The sequence below is a fragment of the Aquarana catesbeiana genome, unplaced genomic scaffold, assembly GCF_042186555.1.
Source record: "Aquarana catesbeiana isolate 2022-GZ unplaced genomic scaffold, ASM4218655v1 unanchor176, whole genome shotgun sequence".
Classification (NCBI taxonomy): domain Eukaryota; kingdom Metazoa; phylum Chordata; class Amphibia; order Anura; family Ranidae; genus Aquarana; species Aquarana catesbeiana.
Genome location: NW_027362597.1, coordinates 42,722 through 60,006, shown reverse-complemented (window position 1 = coordinate 60,006; position 17,285 = coordinate 42,722). Strand labels below are relative to the sequence as shown.

The 17,285-nt window shown below is 42.0% G+C and overlaps 1 protein-coding gene across 1 annotated transcript in view; it reads left to right on the top strand.

Moving 5' to 3' along the window:
• Positions 1-464: 464 nt before the first annotated feature.
• Positions 465-17,285, top strand: part of LOC141121421 (guanylate-binding protein 7-like) — a gene marked incomplete at its 5' end in the record, with an annotated part of 28,942 nt that continues 12,121 nt past the window's right edge. Inside the window, 5 exon segments of the mRNA XM_073611108.1 lie at positions 465-539; positions 1,671-1,948; positions 2,216-2,428; positions 5,625-5,727; positions 10,855-11,048. Coding sequence (XP_073467209.1) covers positions 465-539; positions 1,671-1,948; positions 2,216-2,428; positions 5,625-5,727; positions 10,855-11,048 — 863 coding nt within the window.

Genomic DNA, 17,285 nt, shown 5'->3' with positions numbered 1-17,285 from the left:
AAAGTCCGATCGTGTGTACGAGGCTTTAAATCCATGCCCCCTCCCCCCACCAAATAAAATGCCGCTCAGGTTACAGGACTCTTTTTTCGGGCAGCATCAATCAAGACTGAGGATAGACTGTGAGTACAGGACCCTTCGGGGAGAGGGGGAAGCTATGGCAAACAGGATAGGGGAGCCCGGAGTAAAATAATCCTAGGGATGATGGAGATTTAGCTGATACCAATGTTTAGTAAGGAAACTAAAATAACAAATGATAACTTCTACAATTCTTGTTTAATTTTCAGAAGCTGAGAGTTCATCATCAAAGGAGGAGGAATATAATGACCTTAGGCGTCGCCTCCGGATGTATTTCGGGAAACGGAAATGCTTTGTGTTTGAAACACCAACTGACTCCATAAAAGAACTTAAGAAATTAGAAGAGCTACCCGATGACAGACTAAATGAGAAATTTCTGTCTCAGAGTGCCCTCTTCTGTGACTACATTTTCAAGAATGCTGAGATTAAGAGAGTTGATATCACAGTCGACGTCACTGGACACAGTGAGTTAATCTAATGATGTATAGCTTTCATCAAATACGTTAAAGTGTACAGTGCCTTGCAAAAGTATTCACCCCCTTGGCTTTTTACCTATTTTGTTACATTACAGCCTTTAGTTCAATGTTTTTTTTTAATCTGAATTATATGTGATGGATCAGAACACAATAGTCTAATGCCCCGTACACACGAGCGGATTTTCGGTCGGAAAAAACTTCGATGGTTTATCCGACGGAATTCCGCTCAAGCTTGGCTTGCATACACACGGTCACACAAAAGTTCTCAGAACTTTCGACCGCCAAGAACGCGGTGACGTACAACACTACGACGAGCCGAGAAAATTAGGTTCAATGCTTCCGAGCATGCGTCAAATTGTTTCTGAGCATGGGTAGGAATTTTGCGCGTCGGAATTTGTACAGACGATCGGAATTTCCAATCAGAACTTTTTCCGACCGAAAAATAGAGAACATGCTCCCAAAGCTTTTGCTGGCTGGAATTCTGCCAGCAAAAAACCGATGGAGCATACACACGGTCACATTTTCCGAACAAAAGCTCAGTCTTTTGCTGGAGGCATTTCCAATCGTGTAAACATTAGAAAAATATATACCTAAAACTATTTTTCAGAAACAAAAAAACGATAATTGGCCTGTGCGTTTGCATTAACCTCCTTTGTTATGAAGCCCTTAAAAAGCTCCGGTGGAACCAATTACCTTCAGAAGTTACATAATTAGTGAAATGATATCCACCTGTGTGCAAACTAAGTGTCACATGATCTGTCATTACATATACACACCTTTTTGAAAGGCCCCAGAGGCTGCTACACCTAAGCAAGAGGCACCACTAACAAAACACTGCCATGAAGACCAAGGAACTCTCCAAACAATTAAAGGACAATGTTGTTGAGAAGTACAAGTCAGGGTTAGGTTATAAAAAAATATGCAAATCTTTGATGATCCCTAGGAGCACCATCAACTCTATCATAACCAAGTGGAAAGAACATGGCACATGGCACAACAGCAAACCTGCTCTCTCTCTCTCTCTCTCTCTCTCTCTCTCTCTCTATGTATGTATGTAGATATATATATCTATATATATAGATATATATATCTACATACATGTTTTTCCAATTTCCTCAGGATTGGGCGAGCTGGCAAATTTTTACACTGAAGCTCTAAACTCCTCTAATGTTGCCTGCTTGGAGGAGGTGGTGGTTTCCTTGGCTGAAAAGGAAAACAAAATGGCCGTTGAGGAAGGAACAAAGCTCTATGAGGACAGGATGAAGACCATTGTGTTGCCCACTGAAACACTCAACCAGTTCCTGGATCTGAGCACACAGTACGAAGAGGAAGCTAGAAAGGTATTTTTGGAAAGATCGATCAAGGATACAGATAAGAAATTCCTCAATGAATTTATGGTGAGTTTTTATGTTGTATATAAGCCCTGCCCAGTCTGTGTCTGTTCAACTTGGGACTGCCTACACAGGGATGCATGGAACACCTGTGCATCTCTGTGCAGGCTGTGTGAACGAGACCTTAGGCTTTTTTTCCACAATAAATTTAGGTAATTAATGGCAGTGGGTGTAAAGAACTAAAGTTTATTTTCGATCTTCTAATCAAGAATAAGTAGTAACTGGAAATAGTGCAAAAGGGAACTCATGTTTTTTAATTTTTTATTCTATAAGGAAATTGTAAAGAGGACAAGAATGGAGTTTAGTGTTACGAATGAGGAGAAGTCTCGGGAGAAATGCGAGGCTCTTATTAAGAAACATTCTGCGGGCTTGGAAAAAGATTTGGCTGAAGGAAAATTCTGTGTGCCTGGAGGACATGCAAAGTTCAAGAAGAGCTTAAAAGCCATAAAACAAAAATATAGCAGTGAAAGAGGAAAGGGAGTAAAGGTTGGTGGACTTATTATGTCATTCAGGATTAATCTTGAAGTACAACTCATTATGCATTGTAAAATCACAGATTGCATTGTTGCATTATCAGAACTTCAATGTGGCAGTTACCAGTTCTGGAGCTCTGTTAATAAAGTAGGAATATTTAGGAATAGTTATATTTTAGGAATATTTGCCTTGCACTTCTTCATCCCACTGGAATCCAAAATTTGGATGTTGTTAGATTTGGATAGGATTTAATTAGTCCAATCCAAATGTCAGTGTTATGTTTGGTGACTCAGATTCTCAAAGGACTTCTAGGAGAAGAAAGGCCGAAGGCAGCTCCAAAGACTATTCCTGAATTTTATCTGCTTCTGGTGTTCCCTGATCACCCTTAAGCCCCGTACACACGGGCCGAATGTCGGGAGACATCGGTCAGTTAAAAGAAAAAAAACATCCGGCATTCGCCTGGTGTGTATTCTGGCCCGTCCGACAGAAGCTGGCTTTGGTCGGATGTGCATGCTTGTAACCAGCAGCCAACTCCTGATAAACACTCTCAGCCAATGACGGAGAGCGCTGATCAGAGAGTTCTGGTTGGGGGGGCCGTCTCCCTGTCAAAACACAATAGCTGAGCGGGGGAGATCACTGAAGTAACTTTGCATAGTAAGTACAGTGTCTCTCTGGGTTGAAAGAAAAAAAAAAACTCATAGTGTATATTCCAGGCTTCAGCCTGACTCCGGATGCCAACAGGCCCCACCTGGCTTTCATGGCTGCTAGGAGCTGTTGGTGTTTTTTAATTTCCCCAGACTGTGTCCCAGTATTTCCATTTTTTACCCCTATGATCCCATCAGACAGGGCTGCCCGGAGCTTCCAAAACGTTTCTGTTTGGTCATTTTTAAATAGTTTGGCCTATCCACAACTGGTCAAACTTTTCAGAGGTTCACTCAGCTTTAATAGCTAACAATATAAGGTATGTAATTATATAGATAACTGTATAAGAAGTATTTCAAATTTCAAAAAAAAATTCTAAGCTAATCGGCAAGAGGGTGTCACAAAATAGCATGGGGAGGTGAGCACTGCCTTGGGGAGCCAATACAAAAAAAAAAATACACACAGCCATGAGCAGTGATTTTCTATATGGTTAAAGTGAAACATTAAAAATGTCCAATTCTTTTAAATAACATGCCTTGTGGGGTTTCCTAATCCTTCCCATGAAGGGGCGCATCTCTGTTATGTACAAAAAGTGCAGCAGTAGCACTAACATGTACATAGGAAATAAATTGAAATATTACCAGTAAATGACAGTTCATTGACAGGTCCTTAAAAAAAAAAAAAATCATACAAGCATACAATTTTCAGCAATTTAAACTGTATTTTTTTTCTTTTTTAAATGTCACTTTTGCAATAGCACATCCTACAATAAGAAAGACAAAAACGTACATATTCCCCCTAATATGCGTACTAGATCTCTTGAGCCAGGTATAACTTTTAAAGCGGCATCTCACAGAAAAAAATGCATGTCCCCCCCCCTCCCCTCTGGGTCTAGTATGGAATTTAACCCCTTGACGTCAACTCCCAACAGCCCTTTAAGGGGTTTGGAATTCCAGGAGGCGGGGTTTGTGACCATGTGACCGCCGTGATTGGCTGTCGCAGTGGTCACATGATCGGAAAACTCCTGATCGCAAGCAACGATCGGGAGATTTGCATGAGCCACCGCTCACCTTGCCTGGAGCGCACAGGGGGCGTGTGCTCTCGGCACAGCTCTGTGGATGCTGTTGCACGCAAATATGCGGCCGCTCGGCGCCATGGCCTGGCCATCAAGATGAAGCATTTTGCGTGCGCTCTGCGCCTAAGTGTTAAAGGGAACTCCTTGCAAATAAAATGCATGGGAGGCCCCCTAAAAATCCAGAACCTTAATTTCAGACACTTAATCCAAAATTCCAGACCCTTAATCTAAGCATGCAGCCTGGCTGGTCAGGAAAGGGGGGTGGATGAGCGTGCAGCCCCCTCCTGAACCATACCAGGTTCCTCTCCCTCAAAAAACAGGAGCATTGCCGGTGGGTGTGGAGGTCTGTGGGTGGAGGACTTCATCTGGAAGTCTCCTTTAATAATAAGGGGGCTCCAGATACCACCAGATGGAAAATTTAGGGCACCAAAATTCATCTTCAGTTTCGAGGCTTGACTTGTTGGGTATCTTTTTACTCAGCCCAACCTCATCTTTTATATTTGATGGTAAAGATGGTAATATATTGCATTTTTGTGCCCTAAATGTAACTTTTTTTACTGAAAATATATGCTTGATAAACCGTTATGCAAATAGTGTGAAATAATAAAACTGGAAGTACCAATATTTTATTCTCCATGGTCCCTGCTTTTAGAAAATATATAATGCTTAAAGTAGATGTAAACCCGAAAAAATGTTTTTTTTTGTTTTTTATATCATACTGTAGAGTATAAGATTTGCTATTATTTGAGCCCAGTTTTGCCACACAGAGTTAATCCATCTCTGAGCAATCTTCTTTTATTGTTCAGTGAGACAATTCTTGACAAACTGAGAAAAACTTTGTCAAATCCTCCCCCTTGCTGTGAGTGACAGGTGATTTACATCTCGTGTATTAGCCTAAGAGACATGCAGTACTTTTTAATTCCCTCCCCCACTCCTTTCTTCAGCAGCTCTGCAAGGATTGGCTGTACCACACCTCAGCATGATTTGGCATGCTGAAGTCATGTGGTTACTTTCCTGTCTTTTCACTGGATGTTAGAGATCATAGCAGAAGTTCAGCAGAAGTTCAGTGTTAGAAATAAACAGGAGAAAATGCATATTGACAAGGGAAGTGTAGAGGTGGGCGGGGAGTCTACTGACACCATGACTCCACCCACCGAGCTCCAGACAACAGACCCACCCACAGAATATGCAGTTTTTCGGGTCTCATAACAGACAGAGGGGAGACGTTTGACAGGTAAAGATACATGCACTAGGCATGTATATCCTTATAGATAACCCCTATGGCAGTAGTTTAGAAAGGATGACATTGGGTTTACATCCACCTTAAAGGTTTTAACTAATCTTTAGGCATAAAATTATTAAAATCGTTTTTTAAATGTGCAAGAAAAACGCAAAAATGGCTTTGTCAACAAAAGAGTTAGACGTTAGACCCAGTCATCCAATAGCTGCAATAATTTACAATACATCTTTGCCTTTGTTCACTCTCTACAGGCGGAAGCGGTGCTTCAGGAATACATGACATCCAAACAAACTGATGAAATCCTAATAATACAAAAGGACAAGGACCTGAGCAAGGAACAGAGGAAGAAGGAAGGTGAAATATTTGCTCATTGCCACTTACCATGACAATTAGTAGAAAAGATTTTCTTAATTACAGTGCTTGATCCCTTTTTTACTACTACTACTATTATATACAGTGGAACCTTGGATTACGAGCATAATCCTTTCCAGGAGAATGCTTGTAATCCAAAGCACTCGCATATCAAAGCGAGTTTCCCCATAGAAGTCAATGGAAATGAAGATAATTAGTTCTGCATTGACTTCCATGGCATGCAATACCTCATGTGGCCAGAGATGGGGGGGTGCCGGAGAGCCTCGGAAATACTCAAGGACAGCTTGGCTGATCTCAGAAACCCTCAGAAAGGTTTGGAAACACTTGGGAACAGAGTATTTCCGAGTGTTTCCAAGTATTTCCGAGTGTTGCAGAGTATTTCCGAACGGAGCGGCTCCCAACCGTTCCGAGTGTCACCGGCACCCTCGCACCTCTGCCCATAAGCAGTACTGCACACCCCATTAGCTTGAATTCTGCTTGTTTTGCGAGACAACACTCGCAAACCGAGTCAGGATTTAAAAAAAAAAAAGTTGCTCGTTATTCAAAACGTATACTCATAAACCAAGGTTCCACTGTACTTGAAAGGGTGTACTACTATATGTGATTATGTGATGGCTGCATTAGTTTCCTTTCCTCTACTTTTCACTGGTGATCCTGCCAGTAACACACTTCCTGTTCCATACTGTATCTGTGGAGGATCAGTGTTGTCACTCTAGGTTCCTCTCCTGATTTAGACTTCTCCTCTTACAATGGAACAGAAGGTGGGGGATTGGTGTTTACAGAAGGTAGCTGAGAAACTTATAACATTGTTTGATATTTCAGTTCCATATTCAGTGATAAGGATACTGAATTTCTGGCAAGAACAGGTATTTTCTGCACTACATTATGGTTCTTGGGTTCAGATATACTTTGAATTGAAAATCTGTATTCAGGAGGGTAAAACAACAGTTCACTTAAAGCAGAGTTTCACCCAAAAAGGGAACTTCCGCTTTAAGTACTCGTGACCCCCTGACATGCCACATTCGGGGGGGGGGGGGCTAGTTTTCACAGGTATCCAGCTCCCACTTCCTCTCCTGGCACTGCGGCACCGAGTGGATGTTTACCTCTCCCCCCTCCCTCCCTGCAATCTTCTGGGACACGTCACAGGTCCCAGAAGATTGCCGGGCCATTCCTAACGCCATTCCTATGCTTTGAACAACTTTGTTGAAGTCTTTAAACCCTCATTCAGCTCCAATTTGAGAAGGTTAAACACAGATCATAATAGAAGCATCAATGTCAAGCATCTAGCAGGCCTCAGCAGGAGTCCTGCAAGCTTCAAGTGTTGCTGAAGTCTTCTGAAGCCTTGTTTAAAGTGACAACCAGCACTCCCATTATGATCTGTGTGTGACCTCCCCAAAATGGGTCTGAATGGTGTTTTAAGTTTCCATATGTCCCCATTTTATAGAGATAGTCCCCATTGTGAGAGGTTTGTCTGCGAAAATGGGCTTCCCTGGAATTCTGACCCCTGTAGTCTATGCTTTAAACTCTCTTGACCCATAGCAGTATAGGTTCAGGTTTTATTTAACCATACTCTTTTAAGCCCCACCCACTGTTAACACAATGTTGCCACACCCAAGCTTTGCTGCATGCTACGCACACCGCATCATTGTCCTTCTCATGACATCCAGGGTATCTTGTCTTTATACCTCCAAAGTCTGCGTACAGTATCTCTGAGACCAATTGTTTCAGGGGGTGTTCAAAAGGGAGTGTGAATGAGGGTGTGGTTTTGTGGGTGTGGTCAGTAGGTTGTCCCCTGAATTTATATTGAAAATCTGGTAACCTTATTTAAAAAGCTTCAACAAAGTTGCTTGTAGCTACGAGCTGAAGCCCATATGGGCACAGCCTAATCTTTGTGATTTATGTACCTGTAATGGACAGAGCAGAAGGTTTAAGTTTGCTTCCTATAACAAGGCCAAGAAGTAAAAAATTGTATTTATTTTTACATTTATTGGGGTCCATTCACTAATGTTTACTGCATGTGATAACGCATTCACGTGACTCATTTTCATAAATTACCACATGCGCTACATTAAGTCCAAATCATACCGCTAAATGAAAAATATAAGTAAATTTCATTTAACCACTTGCCGACCGGGCCATAGCCAAATGACGGCTACAGCAAGGTCAGATAACTCTGTGAGGGCATTATATGGTGTCCTCCCAGAAAGATGCTCCCACGCGCCCCATGCATCCGGGAATGTCCGTGACCGTCGGGTCTTCAAAACCCAGAGCCTCATGTATCGGGGTAAAGGACAATGACAGTGGCCCTTTACCACGTGATCACTCCGTATTGGACGCAGTGATCACTTGTCAACAAACCAGGGCATGTCTGGTTCGGCTCCTCCCCTCTCCCCACACCAATCGGTAAAGTGTGTGAGGAGAGGAAGGAGTCGGGTGCAGTAGTGCTGTGGGCTGAATCTGAAGTGCCCACAGCTCTGATCTGTGCCCATCTCATTCATGTCCATCCATGCTTCATCCATCGCCATACTCCGGAGGAGTAGCAGAATGTATTTTGGGGGGTCATTTTTGCTATGTATATGCTATGTGTTAGAAATATCTTTTAATCTGACAATTTTGTGTAAAAAAAAATGCGTTTTCATTTTCTTTCCACATTTTCCAAAAACTTGTGGAAAAAAATTACATGTTCAAAAGACTCATTATGCCTCATAGATTATTTGTTGGGCTGTTTACTTTGCAAACTGGGGTCTTTTTTTGGGCACTTCCATTGTCCTAGTGCTCCAGGGCCTTAAAAAATGTGTGAGAGTCTAGAAATTAGATGTGTAATTTATATCCCTATAACACCTGACGGTGCTCCCTGCATGTTGGGCCTCTCTATGTGGCCAGGCTGCGTAAAAGTCTCACACATGTGGTGTCGTCATACTCAGGAGAAGTAGCAGAATGTGTTTTGAGGTGTAGTTACAAGTATGCATATGCTGTGTGAGAGAAATAACCTGTTAATATAAAAATTATGTGAAAAATAAAAATAAATAAAAAAAATCTTCAGTTTGAAAAGAATTGTGGGAAAAACTACAACTTCAAAAAACTCATCATGCCTCTTACTAAATACCTTGGAATGTCTACTTTCCAAAAAGGAGTAATTTGGGAGGTATTTGTACCTTCCTGGCTTGTTAGTTTCTTAAGTACATCAGGTGTGATCAATTTTCAATGATTGGCACCATAGCTTGCAGACTCTTTAACTTTCACAAAGACTAAACAATATACACTGATTTGGGTTATTTTTACCAAAGATATGTAGCAGTATACATTTTGGCCAAAATATGTGAAGAAAAATTACTAATTTGCAAAATTTTATAACAGAAATTAGGAATGTTTTACAAAATTTTCGGTCTTTTTTTATTTATAGCGCAAAAAATAAAAAAACAAGTTGTGAATAAATACCACCAAAGGAAAGCTCTATTTGTGTGAAAAAGAGGACAAAAAAAATCATTTGGGTACAGTGTTGCATGACTCAGTAATTGTCATTCAAAATGTGAGAGCACCGAAAGCTGAAAATTGGTCTGGGCAGGAAGGGGGTTTAAGTGCCCAGTGGGCAAGTGGTTAAAAAGCTCTTAAGTCGTATTAACAAATGGACCAGAGAGTAAAGAAATATACAATATTTACCAACAGGGTTTTGCTGGTGGTATCAAATGCAGTATTTGTCAAAAAACAGGGTGAGGGCCCACAATGTTTTTTTGACAAATAGCTGGTTGCTAAGAAGGGGGCTGGGCAGCCAGCCTCGGCATCCTTAACAATGGGTTCACAGCTGAATGTGAACAAACATGCCAACTTTAATAATGATGAAAACAAAACAGTGTGCCCCCCCCAAAAATCCATACTAGACTCTTATCCTGTGTTGATGACGACAAAGGCCTCATCCCCTCAACCCTGGCTGGTGGTTTTGGGGGTCTGCGGGAAGGGGCTTATCGGAATATGAAAACTCCCTTTAGCAAGGGGGGCCCCAGATCTCACCCCCCACCTATTTGAATGAGTATGGGGTACATTGTACCCCTACCCATTCACCAAAAAAGTGTCAAAGTTATAAAAACAGAGAGACAGTTCTTGACAATTCCTTTATTAAAAAGTAAAAAAAACAGTGTCCCCCGATGACAATCATGACGCCCGCACACCACCAAAACCCAAAAAACAAAAAAATAAAAAGAGCTCCACCTGCAAGGATGGCTGGCCGCCAAATGCCTCCTCCACCATTTGACAGTTCTTATATAGGTAAGGGGGGCCACCTGTCGATGTCACCTGGTGGCACCGTCCTTTTTGTGATGTCATGGACCGGTGCATGCTGTGTCTGTGATGTCACAAGGGGCGGTGCCACCCGGTAACATCGCCAGGTGGCCAGCCATTACCTATATAAAAACTGTCAAACGGCGGAGGAGGCATTCGATGGCCAGAGGTCTTTGCAAGTGGAGCTCTTTTTATATATATATTTTTTGCGTTTTTCAGGTTTAGGTGGTGTGCATGGGGGTTACTGTTTTTTTTTATTTTTTCTTATAAAGGAATTGTCAAAAACTGTCTCTGGATTTTTATTACTTTTTGACAACTTTTTTGTTGAATGGGTAGGGGTACATTGTACCCCATACTAATTCACATAGGGAGGGACTGGGATCAGGGGGCTTGTTAAAGGGGGCTTCCAGATTCAGATAACCCCCTGACCGCAGAACCCCACAACAACTGGCCAGGGTTGTGGGGATGATGTACCATAAACATAAGGACAAGGTGCTTTGGGTGAGGGGGCAGAGCCCCCCGCCCCAAAGCACCCACCCCCCATGTTGATGCATGTGGCTTGGTATGGTGGCATGTGGCCTGGCCTGCCGTGCTGCATGCTCAGATAAGGGTCTGGTATGCATTGGTGAGTGAACCAACTGACAGCTGATGAGTCATCTGTTGTTAAGGACTCGGCCCGCTCCTTAGCAACCAACTGAATGCTGTAAATTACTGCATTAAATAATGCAGTAATTAACTCAAAATTCTTAGTGAATTGCACTTTCACAACTGATTTGCCGCAAGCGTTATTTTACTGCATTTTGAATTGACCCCATTGTTTGCTTTGTTTGTCAGAGGAAAACTCTAGAAAACAAATAGAGGAAATGAATGAAAAATTACAACAAATGAAAGAAGAGCTTCAGAAACAGATATTAAATGAAGAAAGAGAGAACTACGAGAGGACTATTGAACAGTTAAATCATAAGATGGAGGAAGAGAGAATACGGATGAACGATAAAATGGAACAAGTCCTCAGGGAGAAGGAAAAGGTAATACTAATTAGTTTAATTTGCTACCTAATTTATTCAAATACACTGTATTTTAAAACCTATTTTCACTTTTTGGCCAAAAAACATGTTCCGAATCAAAACTAGAATATGAATGCTTCACCAGTAAAGTGGTTTTATATAATAATGGAGTGTCTGTTTTCTGTGTGGTAGTTATAGTGCCCAAAAACGAATTCAGTGCACGTGAGAAACTAATCCTAAGTAAATACTACACAACCAAACTTTGTGGAAAACTTCACCTACCTAGATGGCCAAAAGTGGATTTCCCTTCAAATCAATAAGGTCAGGTGATTCCAGTAAAGGCTCCTGTTAATGTGGCAGCATGCAAAGACATTTTAGACAATTATGTGCTTCTAACCTTGTGACAACAGTTTTGGGAATGGCCCCTTTTTGGTCCCAGTGTTATGTCGCGTACACACGAGCAGACTTTACGGCAGACTTTGCCCGGCGGATGGGATTTCGACGGACAATTCGATCGTGTGTGGGCTCCAGCGGACTTTGTTTTCTCAAAAGTTGGACGGACTTAGATTTGAAACATGTTTTAAATCTATCCGTCGAACTCGAGTCCGGTCGAAAAGTCCGCTCGTCTGTATGCTAGTTCAACGGACAAAAAGCCACGCTAGGGCAGCTATTGGCTACTGGCTATAAAGTTCCTTAAGAATGTTCTAATAGGGGAATGGCGCTGTTCACAGACAATTTATATGAAGAGGTGAAATCTAAAAATAAAAATGTGTGCACCAGAGTCCAACAGCAAACTTGGTGAAAAATCCTGAAAACGTGCTACAACCCTTTACAGTGTATATGTCATATGGGATGTGGGTGTGCAAGTCACCAAAACATTTATAAAAAGTGAAAATAAACATAAAGAACATAAAAAGCTGGTATGAGTGACACTAAAACATATCCACGTTTAAAAATCCCACTGACGTGCCAAGTGACACCAAAAGTTGGCAACTATAATTCCTCTAATATTGACTGGAAAGATCAGAAGATATAAATACAAAATATATATAATAAATAGATGTGCAGCAATCAAAAAATGTATAGATTTGATAAATTAGTTTGTGAATATGTGCAACCAAAAAACGTGTAATAATTTTATGTGCACCAATAAAAATTGTCCAATAAAAATTGTCCAATAAGTGTAAAAAAAGTCCCTGTGCACAGATGGTAGGTGTATCCAAGTAATCCCCAGCAGGTTTTCAGTACTGTCGGAAGGCCCAACCCCTGCAGGGTTAATGGGCATATGTGTGTAGATCCAGTAACAGGAATCCTGAACGACCGATATCCCTCTCTCAGGGTCCATGATCTCCTTCCCATTTAATTCGCTATAATCCTTTTAATGGTATCCACCGGAGAAAGTCCATGTATGTAGAGAAAAGAGGAGCCTCATAGCGTAAATCCGAAAAGATGTAAATTTATTAAACAAATGAGTTAAAACAAATAAGTTAAAAAATGGGAGCTGACAATGCTCCACCGGCTGTTAGGCCGTGGAACGCACGCCGCTACCACGCCTCCATAGCGGCTTTTGGCTTCCAGCCAGCCGGTGGAGCATTGTCGTGAACGAAGAACAATAACTTTATTCCTTCCATGAGCATGTTGCAGAAAGAATATGAAACAAATCTTCTAGAGATATGAGCTGCCTTATTCACTTGGTTCCTGTAATGGTCTGCAAATCATCTCCCTCCTGTTTACTACTATTTCCCAACCACACAGTATCTCCAAGTTAAGTCCCAAGAACTATACTCTGAATAGAGTTCTTGGACAGACTGATGGAATTTCCCCCGGGTGATCCTCAGCACCCTCAGTCTTTGAAAATACTGCTTCCCTGGGTATGCACTCACATGTACATTTGAGCGACCGTCCATGATTGCCATACTCGGGTCCTCTCCCTGTTTTCCTTCTTTTCTCTTGATAATAGCAGCCTCTCCTTTTTAAATGTTGCAGATTCTTACTGTAATCTCCTCCATCTCTCCTCCTGTGAAGGCATGTTTCCCTCCTCGGAGGGGAGAGTTCTTAAGCTGCACCAGCTTCTACATACTGTCTTCCTTTGCTGTTCTTTTACCATCAGCAAGCCACAGCCCCCGTGGAGCATGTGACCCACAGTTATATAGGCCTGTAAACCCCTGCCCATACAAATTAATGTATGGTATAATTTACTTAGAATAGGGGACCCATAGGTCACTTTCCAATAGTTGATGCACTAGCATAGAAAATGAAAGAGGCGGAGTGGCATAACACAGCTCAGCTTGACATGTTGCGTGTATTCAAAAGATGCTTCTTCAGGAGCTCACAGCATATTCTATGAATAAGAAATTGCAAATAAGTTTCTATTATTGATTTATAACATTATTATACAACATTCTTGTCTTAATGGTATTTATGCTGCTACACAGCTCCCTATAAAATTCCACAGTCTTATTTGCAATTTCTTATTCATAGAATACGCCATAAGCTTCTGAAGCGTCTTTTGAATACGCGCAACATGTTGAGCTGAGCTGTATTGTGATACACCGCCTCTTTCACTTTCTATGCTAGTGCATCAACTATTGGAAAGTGACCTATGGGTCCCCTATTCTAAGTATATTTCTAATGGAATGCTCAGGTGGCACAAACCCCCCCCCCCAAATGACCCCATTTTGGAAAGTAGACACCCCAAGCTATTTGCTGAGAGGCATGGTGAGTATTTTGCAGCTCTCATTTGTTTTTGAAAATAAAGAAAGACAAGAAAAAATTTTTTTTTTCTTTTTTCAATTTTCAAAACTTTGTGACAAAAAGTGAGGTCTGCAAAATACTCACTATACCTCTCAGCAAATAGCTTGGGGTGTCTACTTTCCAAAATGGGATCATTTGGGGGGGGGGTTTGTGCCACCTGGGCATTCCATGGCCTCCGAAACTGTGATAGGCAGTGAAGCGTGAAATCAAAAATTTACGCCATTAGAAAGCCTGAAGGCGGTGCTTGGTTTTCGGGGTTCCGTACGCGGCTAGGCTCCCAAAAAGTCTCACACATGTGGTATCCCCATACTCAGGAGAAGCAACAGAATGTATTTTGGGGTGTAATTCCACATATTCCCATGGCATGTTTGAGCAATATATCATTTAGTGACAACTTTGTGCAAGAAAAAAAAAAAAAATTGTCTTTTACCCGCAACTTGTGTCACAATATAAAATATTCCATGGACTCGACATGCCTCTCAGCAAATAGCTTGGGGTGTCTACTTTCCAAAAGGGGGTCATTTGGGGGGGTTTTAACTGTCCTGGCATTTTATACACAACATTTAGAAGCTTATGTCACACATCACCCACTCTTCTAACTACTTGAAGACAAAGCCCTTTCTGACACTTTTTGTTTACATGAAAAATTTTTTTTTTTGCAAGAAAATTACTTTGAACCCCCAAACATTATATATTTTTTTAAAGCAAATGCCCTACAGATTAAAATGGTGGGTGTTTCTTTTTCTTTTTCACACAGTATTTGCGCAGCGATTTTTCAAACGCATTTTTTTGGGAAAAAACACACTTTTTGAAATTTTAATGCACTAAATGTTTGATGAAATAAAAAAGATGATCTTAGGCCGAGTACATGGATACCAAACATGACATGCTTTAAAATTGCGCACAAACGTGCAGTGGCAACAAACTAAATACATTTTTAAAAGCCTTTAAAAGCTTTTACAGGTTACCACTTTAGATTTACAGAGGAGGTCTACTGCTAAAATTACTGCCCTCGATCTGACCTTCGCGGTGATACCTCACATGCATGGTGCAATTGCTGTTTACATTTGACGCCAGACCGACGCTTGCGTTCGCCTTAGCACGAGAGTAGGGGGGGACAGGGGTGCTTTTTTTTTTTCTTTATTATTTTTTTGCTTTTTTATCTTATTTTTTTTTTTTTAATCATTTTTATTGTTATCTCAGGGAATGTAAATATCCCCTATGATAGCAATAGGTAGTGACAGGTACTCTTTTTAAAAAAAAATTGGGGTCTATAAGACCCTAGATCTCTCCTCTGCCCTAAAAGCATCTGACCACACCAAGATCGGTGTGATAAAATGCTTTCCCAATTTCCCAATGGCGCTATTTACATCCAGCGAAATCTAAGTCATGAAATGCTCGTAGCTTCCGGTTTCTTAGGCCATAGAGATGTTTGGAGCCACTCTGGTCTCTGATCAGCTTTATGGTCAGCTGGCTGAATCACCAGCTGCATTCTCAAGTTCCCTGTTGAGACAGGAGAGCCAGAGAAAAACATTGAAGATGGTGGGGGGGGGGGCATTCCCTCCCACTGCTTGTAAAAGCAGTCTAGAGGCTAATTAGCCACTATGATTGCTTTTACATGAAAGCCGACGGCTGGCTGAAAAGAATGATACCAAGATGATACCTAAACCTGCAGACATCATTCTGGGTTAACCACTCAAAGTCGTGAATGGCGTACCTGAAGACAAAAAAATAGTTAACAATAAAGCACAGTAAACGGTAAAGTATAAAAAATTGCATACCTGAAAAGCAAACATGATAAAACATAATAACAATAAAACATTGCAGAATAGAATACAGTAAAAAAGAGCAGAACAATAGAGAGAATAGAGAGAGAGAGAACAATAAAACGACAACTATTTTTTTTTTATTTTACCGTATATACTCGAGTATAAGTCGAATTTTTCAGCCCTTTTTTTTGGGCTGAAAGTGTCCCTTCGACTTATACTCGAGTCCCTGCCGTCTGTCTGCATGATCAGCGTGTCATGCAGGCAGACGGCGGCCGGCGTGTAATGCTACTGTTCGCCGGCTATTGCAGCTTTCAAAAGCCGCGCCTCCTGCTCATCTGTGATAGGCTGAACAGCTGTCAGTGTACAGCCTATCACGGACATTCTCTCATCCTCGTCCGTGGTATGAGAATGAGAGAATGTCCGTGATAGGCAGTCAGCGGTCAGCCTATCACAGACGAGGAGGAGGCGCGGCTTTTGAACTGTGGAATGGCCGCCGAACAGTATCATCACACGGCCGCTGTCTGAGGATGGAGATCGCTACAGGAAGGCTACACAGGACACAGGTAGGCTGCACATGCACACAGGACACACATGCACACAGGACACACATGACACACATGACACACAGGACACACATGACACACATGACACACATGACACACATGACACACATGACACACATACACACAGGACACACATACACACAGGACACACATGTACAGGACACACATGTACAGGACACACATGTACAGGACACAGGTAGGCTGCACAGGACACAGGGAGGCAGGCAGCTGCAGATGGACATTATTGACCCTCTGCATTTCTCACCCTCGACTTATACTCGGGTCAATAAGTTTTTCCCAGTTTTTTGTGGTAAATTAGGGGTCTCGACTTATACTCGGGACGACTTATACTCGAGTATATACGGTATATATTTTTTTGTGTTTTTTTTTTTTTTTTTTTTAACTTTTTTTTGTAACTGTAACTTTTATAACTGTAACCGGTTCCAGGTTCGGGTCTCTCAAAATGCGATGGCATCTTGGGAGACCCTGTGAAAGTTTGCCTAGTCTGTGCAATGCTGTACCCTACGCTAATACTCAACTAGCGTTCAAAACATTCACCAATGCAAAGACCAGGATTGTCAGGACAGGAGGGACAATAATAGCGGGTGTCACGCCTATATCCGCACTTGCTGCAGACACGACATCTTTTTTGGGGGGGTTCGTTGGGTAGGGGTATTTGGGAGGACATAAAGAAAATGCCTCTCATGCAGCTGACTGCATTTGGTTGGGGATGTGAATGGGGGAAGTACGGGCGCTGCAGAAGCGGTGGGTTCCCAATTAGGATTGGCGAATGCAGCAGGAAGGGCATTATGGGATTGACAGGCCTGTGTTTGTCTTTTTGGTGGCAGCGGGACACTACTTGTGCTTGCCACCTCACCAGCTTGAACTGCACTTATAAGACTCACCACGTCACCAAGTGTTACTGCAGTGCTGGTTTGACTACGACCGGGGTGTACTAGGCCGCTGGTGCTTGCCAGTTCACCAAAACGCTACCAAAAAAACTGTTAGCGATCGCAGGGATCAGGCCCGACTCTGTGAACGCTGCAGTTATGCATTTAGTGTTTTGTAAGTGACAGTGATCGATCGAAACTGCACTTGGGTGGGCTGGGTCGGGCGGAGGGGCAAAACGCAGGTGCTAGCAGGTATCTGGGCTGATCCTGCTAACACTGGGT